Raw genomic sequence first — 20,947 nt, 5'->3', positions numbered from 1 at the left:
CCTCTATATGCATCAGTGTCAGAGTTTCCGACTGCCATCATGCCTGACACGTCATTGCTTGTCACATCACAAGCTTGCATTTGTGAACCTGACTACAACAATGTCAGTGTTTGCCTGAAGGTGCATGCTATTTAATTTAGTCTATGACTGATCTAATGTGTTTATGAATGTGTATTTCCTTACAGGGGTGTCTAACCTTATCCAGCAGGTGTGTCGGCTCAGTAAAGGCTTGCGTCTACTTAACCTCTCCAAGACCTCGCTCTCTTCAAAGGGTGTGTGCAGAAGCTATGTGTCCCTGGAGGTTTAGTGCCCTCTGCTGGTCAAGTCTATAACAACTATCCCACAGTTACCATTCACTAGACGTCTGAACAAGTGTTAAATAGAAGCCTGCAAAGTTCATGTGAGATCATATTTACAATTAGCCCTTGCAGGTAGATGCCAAAATTACACTAACTTTCTATAAATATAAAAATGTCAAATATTGGATTTTTATAATTAATAAAGAATATATAACAACAAATAAATATTTGTGGGCACAATTAAACAATGCAAATATATGTATACACAGATATATAGCTCTGTATTTTTATATTTATTAATATTATTATATTTTTTGAGCACTCTATATCTCAAAGATAGTTTTTTTGTGTGCTTAGAATAACTTAAAATACTTAAACTTAAAATAAAATTAAATATACACTTTTTTACAATAGCAGATCTATCTAGCTTAAACTGTTACACAATCTCTGTGTAGTATTTCAGGCTGTAAAATAACCATTCTCACTCCACTGATCTAGAATCAGCTTCCTGTTCTCTCTTAAATTAGTGAGATTATCGAGAGATTAGTTGCATCTGACACTAGAGCTTCAGAGTCATGACCAAAGAGCCAGTCTTCTCTGGGAGAGCCCAGACTCAATTACCAGCATCCTTGGCTGGTTCCAGGCTTAGTGAAATCTCTGGTTTTCTCTTTCTATCAATACAGTTGTAAACCGAGTAGATAGCCTTCTTACACGAGCCATGAGTCAAGGTCCACTCAAAATAGATCCCATTATTAATCTTTACTTTTAATATGATATGTGACAACTTCATTGCAGAAGTTTTAACTTTGAATACAGAATTTAGATGAACTTGTGCCATCAGAGAATACAACTCGTTTCAAATTGAGATGTTTCATTTTGGTTGCCACATGCAGTTGGGATTTATAGCAAACTTTGAAGAAAAATCAGCATCCTATCAGCTGTAAAAACTGAATTTACACATCAAAAAATGAACTACAGCTACCATAAAAGCAAAACCGAAGTCGATTGGATCATGAAAGGTTACAGTGTTTTCTTGATGAATAAATTCCTCCTTTTAGATAAAAATGGGATGTGCAATGGGATGTTTTTCTTACTCCCTGGTGAGAAAGCATACTGGTTGAGTTCACTGGCAAGCTGCCACCTAACAGAGTAAGTTGAGTTGTCTTTTTGTCTCATGCTACAAAATGCATTCACTTGCATTTTCTTCATGTATTTAATAGAAACAAAATAAAATTCCACTCTGCTTACAGTGCATTGTGTGTTTAGTGGTTGTTAACAGTGGACTCCAAAAGTATGAGACCACATTGAAAATATAACAAAGTCACTGCCCAGATATGTATATTTGTTTCATTGGTTTGTACTCCTTTGTACAAACAATTAGATCTTTTTGCTTTCATTGAAGCTCAACTTGCTTGTTTTGCCACTCTCAAATATTTCTAGAGAACATGATTTATAGAGAAAATCAAGTTTTTTTTTTCTCAAGTTACTATGCAGGAGATTTAATTTGTAATGAAAAAAGGGTATTATTTAAAATATTCAAATCTTTGTCTTTCTTCCCAGGTGTCACGTCTCTTTCTCAGGCCCTGTGCTCCAGTGATGACTACTCCAACTCTCTTCTTCATCTGGACCTGAGTAAGAACCCAGGGATTCTGTCTGGAGAGGATGCAACGGTTAGAACTTGCGTTTATCTCACTTTTGCTTCTAGTATTCTTTAATTAAGCCAATACTATGGTTAAAAGAACACTCCACTATTTTTTAAAAAAAAGCTAATTTTCCAACTTCCCTAGAGTTAAACAGTTGAGTTTTACCATTTTTGAATCCATTCAGCCAATCACTGGGTCTGGTAGTAGCACTTTTAGCTGTCCGGCGTAATAATCAAGGAACTTTGCTGCGGTACTCATAAATTAAACTGGTTAAATGTACATAACAAATACTAAAAATGTAGGTACATTGGGGCCATTGTGAATTTAAATGAAGCTATTAGCATTAAACAACATTTGAACATGTAAAGAACCTCCAAAAAGACAATTTTTAAACTCAATTAAGACACCTCTGATTGGCCACTGCGTTCAAGAAATCAACAGTTATGTCTATGATTGGCTACACAGATCAATGCTACAAAAAGTAAAAACTCAAAACCGCACTGGAGTGTTTCACCAGTATCCTATTTTTTTTGCAGCCTCAACTGAGGGTCATCTTGCTTTCATTTGAGGGTGCTTAGCCCCTCCAGCACCCCACAGAACCATGCCTGGATACAAACAGCCGATTAAATGCAAATAATTAAATTTGTAATGACTATATCATACATTGATGCCAGAGGTTTTTCATAAAGCAATGGGTTACCGGTAGCCACATCGGTAGCACTAGAGGACACTTTTAGCATATATATATAGAGAGAGACACTTAAAAAGCTAGAACTTAAATTTAGCATTTATATACATTAAAAAACAAGCTGTATATAATTTTAATGATTTTTTATGAAATCATTTGAATAAGGAAAATTAGTTTGTGTCTGCTTATTCAGTTATAATAATAGTAATAAAGTTAAAAAACAAGAAAAAATGAATGGATGCAAAAGTACATGGACTGAACACAATAGACACATACACATGACTATTAAGAGCCTCAAAACTCTTCTTCATTGTAGAATCTGTACCTGTTCCTGGCACAGCCGAACTGCCTGGTGCATCTGGACCTGTCAGGCACTGACTGTACCGTAGACTCTGTGAGTTGACAGTGTGTCTCATCCTTCTGAATTTGTTATAGCCAAACTGCTTTTTACTGGCAATGATTTATGTAATTGCACCCGGGACGCGGGACAACAATTTGTCTCTGATTTTATATTGATATTTCTGTCACATTTAATGGTCCTAAATTGCAGAATTATACTAATGTTCGTCATTCTTTTGCTTCACTCGCTCTCTATTTTTTCCTCTCTCTTTTTGACGTCCTCTTTCCATTTCCTCTCAGTTATTTGGAGCTCTGCTGCGGGGCTGCTGTGCCGATCTCTCCTACTTGAACCTGTCCAAAAACTCATTCTCTCACAGGTGAGCTAAACTGCCTCCCACCAGCTCTTGCCTTATAAACTGTCACGTTTGAGGCCACCTCACAGGTGAGATAAACTTGCCTGCTTCAACCACGCACATCATCACAAGTCAGTTTGACTCATTTCAGTCAGTTCCTCAGGAAGTACTTTTCTACTGCTTTTAAATAAGTTTAATTACAAATATGACAATTACAAATATGAATAAAAACTATATAGAATATATATAAAAAACACTCAACAACATTATAAGACATTAACTCAAATGAAAATGAAAACCGAAATTCTAAAAAATAAAAAACTATTTCAAAATCTTAATAAAAACTATAATAGCATCTCATTGATACTAAAATATCGCTGTGCAGAATGAGATAGATGGCTTGTCAAAGTTCTAACCAGCTTAGACTTTCTAACAAATCAAGTCTACAAAAACAAATCAGGTCTACTCATACTTTTTCTGATCAGCCATCATCTTGGACTTGCTAGTAACCATAAAAGATCAGCTTGTACCAGCTGGATCCAGCTACCATCAGAGGCTGGTTTTAAATGGGTTTCCCAGCAGGGAAGAGTGCCTGCAGAGATACAATATGAGTTAAACTGGGACATGAGTGATCAGATAGAGCTGATGGACCTGCAAGGTTACACAGCTGGTAATACAGCCACAATAACAGAATCAGAAGAAAACATGTTTGTGTGACAAAATTGTTTCCAAAAGTGAGCTGAATTTTTGAAAAAAAACAGCTCATAAATTAAGTAAACAGTGTTTTTTATTCTAACAATAATCTAGTAGCTTTACAACAGAAGTATATGATATTGCAGGTAAACATGAATGTGCCTACATGCGAGAAGAAACTGTAGGCTGAGGAGAAATACAGAAATGCAATGATCCATCTTCCTGTCTGACTCCCTCTGAGCCCCAACAGCAATTCCATCTCCCCTCTTGGCACGTTAACGGCATTATGAGGAACTCTCTGAAAAATGAGTCTAATTTTAGCTGAACTTATTGTTCAAATTGGAAGGTTTCTTCATGCTTTGCACCTCCTGCAAATGTGTTTGTTCTTAATTTGGTTTGAATTTGCAGAGGGATAAATGTTGAGTCAAGAAGAGATCAACATCGCCGTTTTTTTATCATTATTATTATTTAGGAAATGGTGCCTTTGGATTTGGTTTTCCAACGACTTCTTTTACTTTAGGCTTTTTAAACCAAATAAGGTGAACATGTAGTTTTCTTGGGAAAAGTATGCAAGCACTGTCACGACAGCCAATTTTCTTTTTGTTTTAATTTAGAAAAGCCTATTGTTTTTGCCGTTTACCTCTGTCACAGTGTCTGGGTTGTGTTCCCTGGGTGTCCACTAGGTGTCCTCTGTTCCCACGGTGTCTGTCACATTATCACTTCCTGTTTCCTTATTTGGTCACCTTCCTCCTTGTTTAGTTAGTTGATTGTTCCCCACCTGTCTCCTGTTTCCCCATTATCCTTTTGTGTATTTATACCTGGTCTGTCTGAGTCTTTGTCACGGAGTCCTTGTTGTATGTCTAGTGTTTGATACAATCCGTAGTCTTCCCCTTGCCGTGTGTTCTGTTCTGTTTTCTTGTTGTTTTGGATATTCTGGTTTTGACCCTGCCTGGACTGTTTACCCCTTTGGATTTGCCCTCAAATAAACATCATACCTGCAATTGGATCTCTCCTCGTTTCTTGTATCAACGTACGTGACAGAAGGACTCCGTCACCTTGAGATCCAGCGGTATGTCGATTTACTCTTCTTCCCCAGCCACCGAGCGGGAGAGAAGCATTCAATTTGAGCGAACCCGCCTGGTCGTGTTTCGCGGGACCTGGGGAGGGCACTGAGGAGGAGGTGGGCGAGAGGAAGCCCAGCATCGCGTGGGAGGGACCCTCCAGTTGACCCTCCAGAGTCGAGTCGGGTTCCAGTTGACCCTCCGGAGTCGAGTCGGGTTCCAGCTGACCCTCCAGAGTCGAGTCGGGTTCCCGAGCAGGCCGTCGCCGTCCCCGAGGCGGTGATCGATGCTGTTCCGGAGGCCGAGGCGGTGCCCAATGCCGTTCCCGAGGCCGATGCCGAGGCGGTGCCCGATGCTGTTCCGAAGGCCGAGGCGGTGCCCGATGCCGTTCCGGAGGTCGAGGCAGTGCCCGATGCCGAGGCGGTGCACGATGCCGCTCCGGAGGCCGAGGCGGTGCCCGAGGCCGCTCCCGAGGCCGTTACTGAGGCAGTGCCCAAGGCCGTACCAGAGGCGGTGCCCGAAGCCGAGGCGTCTCACGTCTCCACAGGCAGTCCAAAGTCAAGTCAGGTGCCCATTGACTTTCCAGAGTTGAGTCAGTTCCCGGTTGACCCTCCTGAGTCAGGGTTAGTCACCGTCGACCATCTAGAGTCAGGGCTAGTCCCTGTTGACCCTCCAGAGTCGAGTCAGGTACCCTCCAGAGTCGAGTCAGGTTCCAGTTGACCCTCCAGAGTCGAGTCAGATGTTTGTGGACTCTCCAGAGTCAGGGTTAGTTACCGATGACCCTCTAGAGTTAGGGCTAGCTCCTGTTGATCATCCAGAGTCGAGTCATGTTCAAGTTGTTCCTCTTGAATCAAGTCAGGTTCCAGTTGACCCTCCAGAGTCGAGTCGGGTTCCAGTTGACCCTCCAGAGTCGAGTCGGGTTCCAGTTGACCCTCCAGAGTCGAGTCGGGTTCCAGCTGACCCTCCAGAGTCGAGTCGGGTTCCAGCTGACCCTCCAGAGTCGAGTCGGGTTCCAGCTGACCCTCCAGAGTCAAGTCGGGTTCCAGCTGACCCTCCAGAGTCGAGTCGGTTGTGGAGGCGGTGCCCGATGCCGTTCCGGAGGCCGAGGCGGTGCCCGAGGCCGCTCCTGAGGCCGTTACTGAGGCGGTGCCCGAGGCCGTACCAGAGGCGGTGCCCGAAGCCGAGGCGTATCACGTCTCCACAGGCAGTCCAAAGTCAAGTCAGGTGCCCATTGACTTTCCAGAGTTGAGTCAGTTCCCGGTTGACCCTCCAGAGTCGAGTCAGGTGTTCATGGACCCTCCTGAGTCAGGGTTAGTCACCGTCGACCATCTAGAGTCAGGGCTAGTTCCTGTTGACCCTCCAGAGTCGAGTCAGGTTCCAGTTGACCCTCCAGAGTCGAGTCAGGTTCCAGTTGACCCTCCAGAGTCGAGTCAGATGTTTGTGGACTCTCCAGAGTCAGGGTTAGTTACCGATGACCCTCTAGAGTTAGGGCTAGCTCCTGTTGATCATCCAGAGTTGAGTCATGTTCCAGTTGTTCCTCTTGAATCAAGTCATGTTCCTGTTGACCCTCCAGAGTCGAGTCAGGTTCCAGTTGACCCTCCGGAGTCGAGTCGGGTTCCAGTTGACCCTCCGGAGTCGAGTCGGGTTCCAGTTGACCCTCCGGAGTCGAGTCGGGTTCCAGTTGACCCTCCAGAGTCGAGTCGGGTTCCAATTGACCCTCCAGAGTCGAGTCGGGTTCCAGCTGACCCTCCAGAGTCGAGTCGGGTTCCAGCTGACCCTCCAGAGTCGAGTCGGGTTCCAGCTGACCCTCCAGAGTCGAGTCGGGTTCCAGCTGACCCTCCAGAGTCGAGTCGGGTTCCAGACGACCCTCCAGAGTCGAGTCAGGGGACTGTTGAATTTTCAGAGTTGAGTGAGGTTCCGGTTGACCTTCCAGAGGCTAGTCAGGTGCTTGTGGACCCTCCAGATTCAGGGTTAGTCACCGTTGACCTTCCAGAGTCAGGGCTAGTCACCGATGACCCTCCAGAGTCAGGGCTAGTCACCGATGATCGTCCAGAGTTAGGGCCAGTCACTGAGGACCTTCCAGAGCCAGGGCTAGGTACCATGGACTTTCCAGAGACAAGGCTAGTCATCGTGGACCTTTCTGAGTCAGGTCAAGTCACTGGGTGGCCTTCTGCTCCGCCCTGGGGGACTCTGGCGTCGACCACGAGGACGTGGTGGTCCTCTGCTCCGCCCTGGGGGGCTTCCGCTCTGACCACGCGGACATGGTGGTCTTCTGCTCCGCCCTGGGGGGCGCTTGCTCTGACTACACTGTTGTGGTTGTCTTCCGCTCCGCCCTGGAGGACTCTGGCATTGACCACAAGGGTGTGGTGGTCTTCTGCTCCGCCCTGGGGGGCTTCATGGTTTTGGTTTTTGTGTTAATTTCTGTCCCTGTTCCTTTCTGTTAGTCTAGCCCTCCGTCCCTCCCCCTGAACCTCCTCCGGTCCTCCTCCCTCCTGGTCTTCCTGTTTTGTGTTTACATTCTGGTGCCTGTTCCCCATGTTGTTTTTTTTTCTTTTTTTTTTTCTGGCCCTCCGTCCCTCCCCCTGAGCTTCCACCTGTCCGCCTCCCTCCTGGTCTCTGTTTTGTGCCTGTCTTGGAGCGTCTGGGAGCCGCTCCGTAGAGGGAGGGTACTGTCACAGTGTCTGGGTTGTGTTCCCTGGGTGTCCACTAGGTGTCCTCTGTTCCCACGGTGTCTGTCACATTATCACTTCCTGTTTCCTTATTTGGTCACCTTCCTCCTTGTTTAGTTATTTGATTGTTCCCCACCTGTCTCCTGTTTCCCCATTATCCTTTTGTGTATTTATAACTGGTCTGTCTGAGTCTTTGTCACGGAGTCCTTGTTGTATGTCTAGTGTTTGATACAATCCGTAGTCTTGCCCTTGCCGTGTGTTCTGTTCTGTTTTCTTGTTGTTTTGGATATTCTGGTTTTGACCCTGCCTGGACTGTTTACCCCTTTGGATTTGCCCTCAAATACACATCATACCTGCAATTGGATCTCTCCTCGTTTCTTGTATCAACGTACGTGACAACCTCACGTTACTCTATGGAGACTTTCTTTAAATTTTCTTTAAAACTGATTCTACAGTGTTTTCTAAACGTGTCTGTAATACTGTATATTAATTGATATATGATACAGCATGTGGTGTATGCTATGCCTCGTCTTGTAAATCTTTGTAAACAAATGTTATATAAGCTAGTTTGTCATTGTAGGTTACCGTTTTACTGTGGTTGTGCTTTTCATTAAGAGTAACAAAGATCCACCTTTCAAGCATTTGTTTAAGTCTTAAAAATGAAAGGTTTATAGTTAAAAAATACAACAGACAATTGTCTTTTCTTGTAAAACATGACACCAAGATCGTGAAGCCTGCCTTATTACTGAGGAACACCCATTCACAAAATTCAAATCACAAATTAACACTGATAAATAAGAACGGGTTGAATGTTAATTCCACATTTGTTACCATATAACTATAAACTATTATAATGGAAAAACTATTTATCAGCATGCACAGAGTGCGCCCAAATCATGAAAAAATCTTTAAATCACTAACTGAGAAAGGCAGTCACACCGGCGTGATTGTGCTCGGTATACATAGTATGTACTGCAGGAATATTATAGAGTAGTATGTTAGCATGCCCTCTTTTTCCTAGCGCTAATTTAATCCTTTCAAAAACTCCCACCTAAACTCCCACATTTGTGAGCGTAAGTGCTCAGAAACATGCACACCCAAACACAGAACCACCGCACACATGGGCACCTCCGTGTGAGGTGTGTGGGCATGTGTGTGTGAGAAAATCTGGTTACGCCAGTGCCATGTGAAGATAGCAATGTAATTCTGTTTGAGCTGATAAGACAGAGAGCTCATGAATATTAAATGAGGAATGTTCCCTTAACACTCTCTGCTCTTGTTAACACATTTACATCACACATTCTTCCCTCTCTCTCTCTCTCTCTCTCTCTCTCTCTTAAATGATAATGTCACTGTCAAATGCAAAAATGTTATCGTGAACTGTCATGTTTTTAGCCTCCTAGTATTTCTCACTGACTGTCTCTCTCTCTCTCTCTCTCTCTCTTCTCTTTTTCTCATTTTGCCCATCTAATTCGGTCCCACTCGAATAATTGGTCCTGTGACAACTTGTTGACCGTTTTAATTTTTTTTTACACGTAATAGAGATACAAACTAGTTATTTTCTAATAAGCCAGAGGGTATCCTTTTGAGCCCTTGTTCTGGCATATTGATCAGGGCTTTGTGAAGTGTGGTATGAAATGTTATGGATAAAAGTCTTCCCTTCTTGTCTGTCACGCTTTTAGGAAAGTGAGAGAGCCACTTCCATCCTTCCGTCAGTTCTTCAGTTCAGCATTCAGCCTCACTCACATCAGTCTGGCGTCTATGAAGATGCCTCCCGACGTGCTGAGGTGAGCCCAGTCGCCGTTTTGGCTTTTTGTGCTGCACTTAACCCTGGTTTAGCTAGTTTAATCTGGCTTTGTTGGTCTCCCAGCATGACCTAGCTTGTGCTTAGCTGGTTAGCCACGTGGTCTCTTAATCTGATCAATTCACAAGTGATAAAAACCTCTCTAAAGCCAACAAACCAGCTTTTCACATTCTAGGAGTCAAGCTAACCATATTAAACTGGTTTAAGCTGTCTTCAGCTAGATGACATGATAACCCAGGTCATGTTAAGCCAGGATTTGGTAAAACACACTGTTCTCTACTAAACTTGAATCAATTCATTATCTCTAAAATTCAGGTTCTGTATGTTCGATAGATACTGTAGTTTACCCAAAAATGAAAATTCTGTCAAACCTCTTTTTCTCTTTTAAAATTCTGATTTATTTTTATAGTAAAGTACTTTGGATCAACTACAGTTGCCATACAGTTGTGTTAAACTTGTGCTCTATAAATAAAATTTGCCTTGCCTCTCTCTTTAAGCACAGAAATCATTAGTTATCACTGCAGTTTTAAAAAATACACAGTTTTCATCTCAACATATAGGCAGCAACGAAATCGCTCTGAACATGTGGAGACATTTTTGTACATTTTTAAAGACACATATTTTTTTAATGTTATATAGATTTGAAGGGCTTGTTCAACAGAATCAACCGCATTCCCCCCAAAAGTGTCATGTTTTAGTAATTATTTTTGGAAAACATGCTTAGTTAAACAGTCCATTTTTATTATTATCATTTGAGGCTGTCACACCCAGCTAAACACCTGATTTTAGCTCTCTTCTGTCAACAGCACCGGCCCACACCAGAGGAGTCGAGCTAATCTCTAAGCTCTTTTCCTCTTAATCCTTTAAGACCTGCGTAGAGCTTTGACGATGTCCATATAGACCTTTTCTGATTTGATTTATTATAGAGATCAACCATGGAAGCACATAATAGAATGCTTAGTCTCTTCAATGAGGCATGTAATGCTGTCAGTAATGACGACGTCCCTGTGTTTGTTCACTGTCACTTCCACAGGGCTCTGTTCCTTGGGCTTTCAGCCAATCCTCACATCACTGACCTACACCTGGACATCAGCGGCTGTGAGGTACTCCATCCCCCCATTGTGGACTTAAATCTGGCTTGAGCTCTATAAATGCCTGTCTTTCTCTCTGTTGGCTCTAGCCTCAATCCTCCAGTCTGTGGTCACTCTTCTGTGTGTACAGATAACTTGGCTACAGATTTAGCCAGACAGAAAACCTTTCAAGGTTTCTTTTGAGAGTGCAATGTGTGTTTATCTCTGTGGGGTCTCCATTGCTTTATTTTGACCTCACAAAATCATTTTATTTGTTCTCTGTGAAATCAAATCATAAACTATTTTAACAGCTGCTTTCCACAAATCACATAGTTTTTTCCTTCAAATTAACGATGTAGGAGCTTTTTTGTAACATTTCCAGTGATATATTTTTCTTGATATAACTGTTATAAAGTTCTGGCTGCACTATTATTTTGTAAAAGTAAGGAATAATAAATCCTAAATCCTAGTCCAAAAGTGCAGCTTTGTCCAGTATGCATTGTAAAAAGTGATAAATGTGCAAAGCAAAAAAGTAAATACTATAATAAATGGAGAGTATGGAAAGTATTGTAAGTTAACACCTCGCAATTCTGGGTCTATTTCTCACAATTCTGATTTGAGAGGAAAAAAAAAGTCAAAATTGTGAGATAAAAGTCAGAACTGTTTATTAATTGTAGAGACTGTAAAAAGTTGCAATTATCTTTTTTTTTTTTTTTTTTTTTTTTTTTTTTCTATCCCTTGGCAGAAACAAGCATCCATAGTTTAAATATGAAAATTCATAAAATGTATTTATTTGGCAGAAACAACCATGTACTAAGGTCTATTTTGTCAATTTCCTTTGAATCGAACCTATAATCTTGGTGCTTCTACCACCATGCTCATTCAGTGGAGCTATTGGAAGAATACGAGTGCATGCTAGTATAAATTAAACATGTTAGAGGCTCTGAGTGTTCACTCTCTCTATCTACCCCGTGTGCCCGTCTTTCCCTATCTCTTTTTCATTCTCTCCGTTCGTCTGCCTCTCAGCTCAGGTCTGCTGGAGCAGGGATAATACAGGACCTGTTCCCCAGAGTCTCCTGCATCAGCACACTGGACATCTCAGACAACGGTGAGACATCTGACTGAATAAATGAAAGGAAGCTTTTCTCTGCTCCCACCGACCTTCAGCAAGTCTCTTTCACCTCAGGTGCATTTGCTTCAGTCGCTATTGACTCTGCCTGTACTTTTCTGTGTTCATTTCAGGGCTGGATGCTGATCTCTTCTGTGTCATTCCTGCCTTCTCCAGACACCTGTCTCTCAAACACCTGCTGCTGGGCAAGAACTTTAATATCAAGGGCAGGTACTTGTTCCCAGACTGAGAGAGACAAACATCACAGAGCAGACAGTGATATATGTATACATTTATTTGTTTGGCAGAAGCATGTATCCAAAGTGACTTACAAACAAGCATTTAGACTGCGGGGTCAGGCTGCCTGGAGCAGTTTGAAGATAAGTGCCTTGCTTAAAGGTTCGATACATCTTTATTCTCTGTCGGCAGCATCTGTGGCATGCCATGAATTACCAAAAAATGTGTTTACGGTTGTGCACTCACAATGGAAGCCTGGTAGGCAAACGGAAAATGTGAAACTCTTAGTCAAAGCACTTACATGACTTTTACAGTAAAAATATTATTTGAGCTGTCTAAATGGTCCAAATTGTCAATTTGAAAAGGGACAAGTTTTCTAGGATGGTGGAAATAGATTTTTAACAATATGACACTTTGAAGGCCAAAATTACAATGAGCTCTGAGGTTAAAAATGGATGGTATATTTTTCAGTTGAAGCCATCAGTGAACATAATTAAAACATCATGTTAGAAAAATCTTATTTAACTTATAAATTCCAGGTGGAGAAGTACAATAAATGTAATCCTGAGAAGAAACATCCACCTATCAGAGAGTTGTAACAAACAAAATGTAACTGAGTCTGTCTCTATGTACTCAAAGGCTTCTTATATATTAGTCTTGCACACACACACACACACACACACACACATATATATCTATCTATATATATATACCCACACACACACACACACATATATATATTAGTTTACTGGAAAATATGTATGTACACTACTATTCAAAAGTTCAAGGGCCAGTTTCAGAAATAGCAAAGATGAATTAAATTAATCAAAAGTGACAGTAAAGAAATTTGTCACAAACTATTTTTTACCTTTTCCACAAAACTGTTTAGAAGCAACATTGATCATTTACAATGAAAACATTACTATTGATAATTTAATATAATTTCATTAAAAATATGCCAAATTAATTTATTTTATGCTAACAAATGACTGTAAAACATTTTGCAGTGATTCATGGTGTTATCCGTGGAATTGTTATTTTTTTATGTTGACTGACATTTTTTGATTTTCAAACATTTCTTTGCTTCAAAACAAAGTTTGGAATGTTCGCATTGTCTCGAAGTTGGTTTGTTTGATACATAGGTCTTTACTGAATACAAATTTTCAATAAAAATATTTCCAGAATTAAAACAGCTGAAAAAGGGCTGTCACTGTTTCGCTCTATTATGATTATATGCTAATGATGTCATTCCTGTGGATGGAGTTTAATTCATGTAAACATTTACATTTATCAATTTGGCAGACACAGTGCATTCAGGCTATACAATTTATTATTATTTTTTTATCAGTATGTGTGTTTCCTGGGAATTGAACCCACAACCTTTTGCGCTGCTAAAGCAATGCTTTACCTCTCAGCCAAATAAACACTACATTATGTAAACAGTACATTATGGCTGTTAGGTCACCTCCTTTCCATGTTCCTACACCTCAAAATCATTTTTCATTTGATCAGTTTTTATTAATATTATTAGAAATAATGTTCTGTGATAATCAACAGCATAGAGTAGATAGAGCTTCTGTAGAGTACACAGATTAACAGATATCCACTCTGAGACAGGCAGTTGAGGTAAGCAGGTTGGAAAAATCTGTGAAACCGTCTGCAATCACAAGCTGAATGTAGGAAGCTCTCAGGGAGGCAGAAAAGGGACTGGGGAGAGGTGTGTGAAGTGTCATTAATCTTGGAGTTGATGGCGTTTATGCAGTAGGTGTGTGTATGTGTGTGTGAAAGTCCTGTTATTTCCTGTGCTTGCAGGGTTCTGGATGAGGTTCTGCAGAAACTAGTGCATCTTGTGCAGGAGGAAGAGTGTGTGAGTGTTTCTCAAGTGCATAAACACACATACACATGGACATAACACTTTGTTTCCTGTACGCACTTTACACACGTTCTGAATTCACACACACACACACACACACACACACAGAGAGAGAGAGTACAAAATCAGAGTGTTTTTTAGTGATTCATCTGTCTGTCCTTCCTTCACTCTCTCTCCTTTCTTTCTAATCTCTCTCCTTCAGGGCACGTAGTCCTCTCACAGCAGATATTGCCTTGCTTGATGAATTATTAAGCACTGTTTTTACAGATCACAGACATGGCAAACTCACACACACACATCTCTCTCTCTCACTCTCTCGCTCGCTGCTCCTCTTTCCTGACAGACCCTGCAGAGCTTGTCTCTGGCTGACTCCAGGCTGCGTTCGAGGGGCACGGTGCTTGTGAATGCCCTCGGCAGCAACGCCTGCCTGAAGAAGGTGGATTTGAGTGGGAATGGGCTCGATGACACAGGAGCAAGGATGCTTAGTAAAGCTCTGCAGATCAACACCACACTTAGGTATTCTGTCATAGGGAGAACAGGTTTACTGTAATATGAATTATAAACAAGATTGTTCAAGATGCTGATTGGTCAATACAGAATCCCATGTACATTATAGTACCTGTAGAAGACAACTATTAGCTTTATAAGTCAAGGACTAGGGCCAGATTTGCTAAACAGGGTGAGTTAGCACAAGACTGCAAAACAATAAAAGCACCGATGGGAATGCAACGTGCAAATTAAAGAGCCAGATTATATCCATTATGATCAACGCAGTACACCATGAGCAATGCGAATTAGTGTCGGGTCACAAACGAGGGCCGTTAAATAAAGGTGCAAATATAAGTAAATTGCCAACACAAAGCTTAGTAAATCATCTTGCATTATTCATTTAAATACTCTCCTCCCAAAGAACGTGCCTAAAAGGGAAGCTCCTACAAATGCAGATGAAGCAAGGACAGTTGCAAAATTAACTGTGTCCATGCCTTTTCAATGCTACATTTTCACTGCACGTCTTTAGTAAATCGCTCAGAGGGTTTGCGCTGGCTAAATTTGGCTAATAAAAAATAGTAAAATAAGATTGTCATGGTTTGTTTCTTTCTTGTAGGAGTGTGACGTGGGATCGGAATAACACAAGTGCTACGGGTTTCCAAGATGTGGCTCGAGCCCTAGAACAGTATGACACACACACACACACTCTTACATTCATATCATGCGCACTGCTCAATGCACACTCACCCATGTGAGCAGTGACTCACTCATCTCTTTGGAAACTTATTCACAGCATGCTGTTACTGGGAAAAAATAAGAACTTCAGTCCATGCCTACATGAAGCTGTCTGTGATTGCACAGTCTTTCATCACCTCTCTAGCCTGCCTGTGATGCACAATTAGAGCATTGTTCCTCTAATCCTCAGAGATCTACACAAACATTATTTAATGTAATAACGTTTTTTGCAGACTTGAACTTGCATTCAGTGAACTGTAATCATTGCGAGAAAGTTGTTCTCAGTGCAGACTGCTTTGAAAAGAGTTGAAAGAAACTACTCTGTTAAAAGTTAAATAGAAATAGAAAACAAGAAAAACAACTTGTTTCTGTGACATAAATAGATGGTGTTTTACATTTCCCAGCTTCCTGGAGCTTGTTTCTCTCTTTTGTGTTGCAATGTTTGGGGGAAACTTTTATCCTGCTTCTCAGTAGTGTTCTGCTCTCTCCTCAGTAACTTCACTCTGCAGTACATGCCTGTCCCGCTCAGTGATGTCACACAAGCATACCGTAGCGCCCCGGAAAGGACAGAACAGGCACTAACCAAGGTAAGAATGCTTAAACATTCAATGTGAAGAGGCTATATATACAGTATGTATAATGATAAAACATTACCCTTTACCCATAGAAGTAAACAGGATTTTATACTTCTGTACTGTACATGGACATGGAAGACCTCTTTGCGTATGACCTGTGTTTCTGATTGACCACCTTTTTTAGGTGAAATGAATAACAGCTTATGGATTGTATGTTTGCTGTAGAGTCACATATATATATATAAATAAAAAGAGAGAGAGAGAGCTTTCCTATCTTCTTCCTATCTTATCTATCGTCTCTGGAATGCTTGATTCTGATTGGTCAGTCACAAAATGTATCAGTCAAATTTTTTCATAATTACCCCCCCCCCCCCTTAAATATTAAGTCGATCAACATAGTTTTGAGAGAGCTTAGTCCCCACAATCTTGAATACTTGGTTGGATCCTTTGAAATCATAGTAGAGGGGACTTATTTATTTCATAAGAACAAGCTTAATCTGTTTTTCCATAATATGACCCCTTTAAATATCCATAAATCTGTGTCCGGCTGTTTTGAGATTAACAGTCCCAAGGCAGTGAAATGTTTATGCACATGTTTAATGAGTCCAGAGATGTGAAAATTTTACAAGGTCATCACTGAGAGAGGGACACAGCAGACAATAAATTTATCTTTCATTAAGTCGCAACATAATTACAATAATTTCCACATGACTGCATGGCTTACCTGAGCATCAGTGTTCTTTTCTTTGTCATTAATGAATATTCTCTCTCTCGCTCTGTCTCTCTGTTTTTCCTGTGTTTCTCTCAGATCCAGCGAGCTTTGTTAAGGAATAACCAGACTCAGCGTTTCTCTCAGAAACAGGCCCTTCGGTTGCATCAGGGCCTGGTCACTAGTACCGCAGAACAGGTAAAGACCACTTCATATTCATATTCTACTTCTAATGCAAATCCAACTCATTGACTCACACCTCTAGTATGTGATAATGTTGGTGAGGGGTCACAGTTTGGGTGAGTTCTATTTCAGCTCTGCCAGGTCGGATTAATTGAGCTTAATTGGTAGCTAAATTGCTATTTCTATGCATTTCCTGTAATATGTGGTTTAAAATGGACTCAACTAAAACCATGAAGTGTCAGAGACATATTCCCATTATTTCAGTGCCTCTAAGAGGTTCGAAATTATCTAAAAAGTGTTCCTGAACACTTACCCTATCTACGATTGTTAGGTTTAATATGTGTTAACATTTAAAAATTTGGGGTAAGTAAGATTTTTATTTTTATTTTAACCACTTAATACTTTTATTTGGCAAGGACAAAATTGATTTATATTACAATAATTTTTTTTCTATTCATAAATAATCCTGAAAGAATGTATCACAGTTTCCACAAAAATATTAAGCAGCACAAATGTTTTCAACACTGATAATAATAAGATTTTTTTCTTGAGCACCAGATCAGCAAATTAGAATGATTTCTGAAGGATCATGTGACACTGAAGACTGGAATAATAACTGGTGAAAATTGAAATAGAAAAAAGTTATATTATAAATTATAATTTTTTTATCAAATAAATGCAGCTTTGGTGAGCTGGTGAGTGATTTCTTTCAGAAAACATTTAAAAAATATTACAGACCCCCAAACTTTTGATAAGTAGTGTACCTGAATTCTATTATTTAGCATTCCCATGCATCTAAATTGCAGTTAGAACACAGAGTGTTCGTGTTTACATTCTTTGGATGCTTAACCTGTGAATAGATTGCTTGTATTGGTCTCTACACAAACTGGTATAAGAGCAAGTTTCCACCTTAAAAAAATGGCATGCATGCGTTGTGTTTGTGAGAGAGCTTCTCATTCTCATGCTAATGTGAACTCTGACTGATCTTACTGTGTATTGTTGAATCAAACTCACACAGAGATCTCACTCTCCCTTCCCTCTTTGTTGCTCTCACTTGCTTGCTTTCTCTGTCTGCCACTTTCTTTCTCTCTCTGTCTCTTTCTTTCTGTCCTGCTGCTGTCCCAGGTGATGGAGCGTCTGTGTGTGCGCGTGCAGCAGCAGGTGTGTGTGTTGAGAGGAACAGGTGAAGGAGAAGAGCTACAGGCTGCCAGGCAGGTCCTCAAGGAGGCCAGGAACTCTCGAGCTGTGAGTGTGTTTGTGTATTTCCCTGTCAAATGCACAACCTCTTTTATTTATTTTTTATTATGACTGTTTTCCACACAGCAGAAGTCATCAAACCTACGAAAACACAAATATAATTTTTATTCAGCAAGGATGCATTAAATTGATTAAAAAGGAAAGTAAAGACATTTATTTTGTTTAACATATGCTTTTTAATATACAATGCAGATGGCTACATGGAATATTCAATCAGGTTTTATTTATGTGAGGTGATATTCGAGTGACTCGGTTATTGATTTCAAGTGTTTTCTGTTTATTAATTTAAGAAACTTTCAAGCTCCACTTCTATCGTTTTTATGAGCAAACATTAAAGGTTAAAGACAAATCACCTGTATGTGTTTTATGTAACAGAATCCTAATAGCGATCAGTGAGAGATAGTGAAAGATCATGACTGGTGTGTGAATTATGTCTGCACTGTCCTCTAGCTGTACCCCTCGCTGTGTGAGCTGGCCCACGTGCTGTCAGTGGACGGTCCGGTGAGACAGAGGCTGGACTCTCTGGCTGGAGAACTCGCCAAAGCAGCTGATAAAGAACTACAGGTGCTTCAGCCTGATCTATATCTGCTTTCTTATTCTGATGGACTTGAAAGGAGTGATGGATGACTGATGGTTGCTTTGTGCAGGTCATTGTGGACTCCATGGTGTCTCTGTGCCGGGAGCTGTGTCCGCTTTCTTGTGCCGCAGCGGAGTGTCTTTCTCCTCCCCTCTCCTCCATCTCCGAGCGAGTGTCCATCCCTCGTTCGTCCATCCGCACTGCTCTGATGGAGAGAGCAGCTCAGGACATCAACAGAGCTCTGGAGTAAGAAAGGAGGGTGTTGAGTTGTTGATGTTTCTGAAATGAATACTTTTGAGAATTATACCAAAGTCCTTTTTTGAAGTCAGTTCAGTCGGCGGTCATCTTTATGATGCCCCAGGCAGCAGCTTTCGAAACAGCTGTCTATTTGAATGAGTAAAGACAGAAATCTCCAAAACGGTTTTGCGTGCTTAGTGTAATCTGTGGTGGAGCTTGCCTTTTTGGTATATTGGTGTAAACTGGATTAAGTCTGTAACTAAAATGTGTGTAGTTCATAGAAAAAAAGTACATGTAGAGGCCGCAAAGCGGCAAAATGTCATTATTTCAAAGGTGTGATTCTTTTCTATACCCACTGTATAAATAATGTAACAAACAACACATTAAATGCTTTTTTTATTTTATTTTCCCTTTTTGGTTCACTTTACTTTCGATAGTCCATTTTAAACATTATATTATTATTAGTATGACTCTTAGGTTAGGGCTAGTTGAATAAATTGACATTACTTATTTTATTTTAAGTTAAATTTAGTTTAAATCCTTCAAAGTCCCCTTGATTTAGATTATTTCTTGATAGTGATTCACCATGTATCATGGGTGAATCAAAATTTTTGTCCTAACTAATGATCTGTGTGATGCACCTGTTGATCAAAATCTTGATGTCTCTTTAATGGAAAGACAAACCTATTTTCCACTGTATTAACACTTGGAACTCCCGGCATGGTTTTAACATGCTCTCTGTTTTTGTTTTGTTTTTTTACTCTCTCACTCTTAGGGAGGTCAAGCTGTCTGTGGTCTCATATCTCACTAACTCCATTGTGGACCAGATCCTACAGGAGCTTTATGCCACTCACAAAACCCTGGTACTACAAACGAATTTCTCTCTCCATTCGTCTGTTCGTTCTGAACACGTGCACAAGCATCGCTCTTCCTCACGCATCTGTTCGTCATCACAGCTCCGGCAGGTTTCACAGATGAGACGGCTGGAAGATGGGGGAACAGCCAGGTGCACACACAGACATGCTGACATACTAGATGTTGTGGAGGATGACTTTGGCATCAGCATAGTGAGTGTGTTACGTGAATCACTCACAACTGACTCATTCGTGTGTTTGGTGGTATTCACAGTATCTGTCATCTCTTGTAACTCAGCGGTTTTGTAATCTGCTCAGTTCTCAGTCACTTCTATTGTTCTGCACACAGGACACAATCGCCATTAAAAAACGCAGCTCCAGGACCAGACGCATTCGTCCCGTGTCCAACAGACTCAGTGAGTCGCATGCGTGTTATGTGGGATGAAACCAGGACTATCATTCATTTTTTATTTGAACACGCATTCAAGTGCTTTCGAGTCATGTATACTTTCAGTGTGTATAAATATTTCATTTAAAACCCATTCATTATTTATAGCATATTTTTAGCTCGATTTCATTTCTAAAACTTATTTAACATGTATAAGGTATGCCATTTTAGCATGTTAATTTAGTGTTTAATTAAAAAATTAATTGTAAAAATACAAATGTGTTTAAAAATTGCATACACTTAATTGTGCTCCATGATAATTTTAACAATTAACGGAATAGTTCACTCAACAATGTAAATTTGATGGAAATGTACTCCCTCTAAGGCCATCTAAGGTGTAGATGAGTTTGTTTCTTTAGCATAATTTATCTCTCTTTGTTTTGTTTTTTTAATTTAGCATTACATCACTTGCTCCCCGATGGATCCTCTGCAGTTAATGAGTGCCATCAGAATAAGAGTTCAAACAGCTGATTTAAACACTTTTAACTTGAAACTGTCATTCCTGATCAAAATATGCGTCCATAATCCATAATAACGCTTCTTCCAGTGAAAAAGCCCATCCCTGCTTTTGCTTGTGAATGGTGCTTGATCTGTGCATATTTCTCCTCTGATTCAGATGAGACGACTTTTTCACTGGAGAAGAATATTATGGATAGCCGGAAACAATGGTTTGAAGTTAAAAACATCTTAATGATGGATTTGTTTATTACAAACATGTGGCTTATAGATTAGTTATATTATTTGTGGATTATTGTGATGTTTTATCAGCTGTTTGGTCTCTCATTCCGACGGCACCCATTCACTGCAGAGGATATTTTGGTGAGAAACTGATGTAATTTTTTTTCATCCATTCTGATGAAAAAACAAACTCATCCACATTTTAGATGGCCTGAGGATGTATACGTTTTTAACTACAACCCGAATTCCGGAAAAGTTGGGACGTTTTTTAAATTTTAATAAAATGAAAACTAAAGGAATTTCAAATCACATGAGCCAATATTTTATTCACAATAGAACATAGATAACGTAGCAAATGTTTAAACTGA

General features: G+C 40.5%; 2 protein-coding genes across 2 annotated transcripts in view; one reads left to right on the top strand and one right to left on the bottom strand.

Annotated features, from left to right (window-relative positions):
• Positions 1-20,947, bottom strand: part of LOC132154697 (protein arginine N-methyltransferase 5-like) — a 463,524-nt gene that overhangs the window by 261,281 nt on the left and 181,296 nt on the right. The gene's annotated exons all lie outside the window — the stretch shown is intronic.
• Positions 1-20,947, top strand: part of LOC132154692 (capping protein, Arp2/3 and myosin-I linker protein 3-like) — a 49,936-nt gene that overhangs the window by 21,796 nt on the left and 7,193 nt on the right. The window contains exons 12-30 of the mRNA XM_059563340.1: positions 186-272; positions 1,860-1,969; positions 2,947-3,024; positions 3,270-3,346; positions 9,428-9,532; positions 10,583-10,652; positions 11,646-11,727; positions 11,862-11,958; positions 13,777-13,831; positions 14,181-14,353; positions 14,943-15,011; positions 15,555-15,648; positions 16,445-16,543; positions 17,654-17,773; positions 18,236-18,349; positions 18,433-18,608; positions 19,375-19,462; positions 19,556-19,666; positions 19,803-19,869. Coding sequence (XP_059419323.1) covers positions 186-272; positions 1,860-1,969; positions 2,947-3,024; positions 3,270-3,346; positions 9,428-9,532; positions 10,583-10,652; positions 11,646-11,727; positions 11,862-11,958; positions 13,777-13,831; positions 14,181-14,353; positions 14,943-15,011; positions 15,555-15,648; positions 16,445-16,543; positions 17,654-17,773; positions 18,236-18,349; positions 18,433-18,608; positions 19,375-19,462; positions 19,556-19,666; positions 19,803-19,869 — 1,872 coding nt within the window. The remainder of the gene's footprint in view (positions 1-185; positions 273-1,859; positions 1,970-2,946; positions 3,025-3,269; positions 3,347-9,427; positions 9,533-10,582; positions 10,653-11,645; positions 11,728-11,861; positions 11,959-13,776; positions 13,832-14,180; positions 14,354-14,942; positions 15,012-15,554; positions 15,649-16,444; positions 16,544-17,653; positions 17,774-18,235; positions 18,350-18,432; positions 18,609-19,374; positions 19,463-19,555; positions 19,667-19,802; positions 19,870-20,947) is intronic.

The sequence above is a fragment of the Carassius carassius genome, chromosome 12 (assembly GCF_963082965.1).
Source record: "Carassius carassius chromosome 12, fCarCar2.1, whole genome shotgun sequence".
NCBI classification, from domain to species: Eukaryota; Metazoa; Chordata; class Actinopteri; order Cypriniformes; family Cyprinidae; genus Carassius; species Carassius carassius.
Note: the sequence above shows the minus strand (reverse complement) of the source record. Positions and strands in the feature narration are given on the sequence as shown.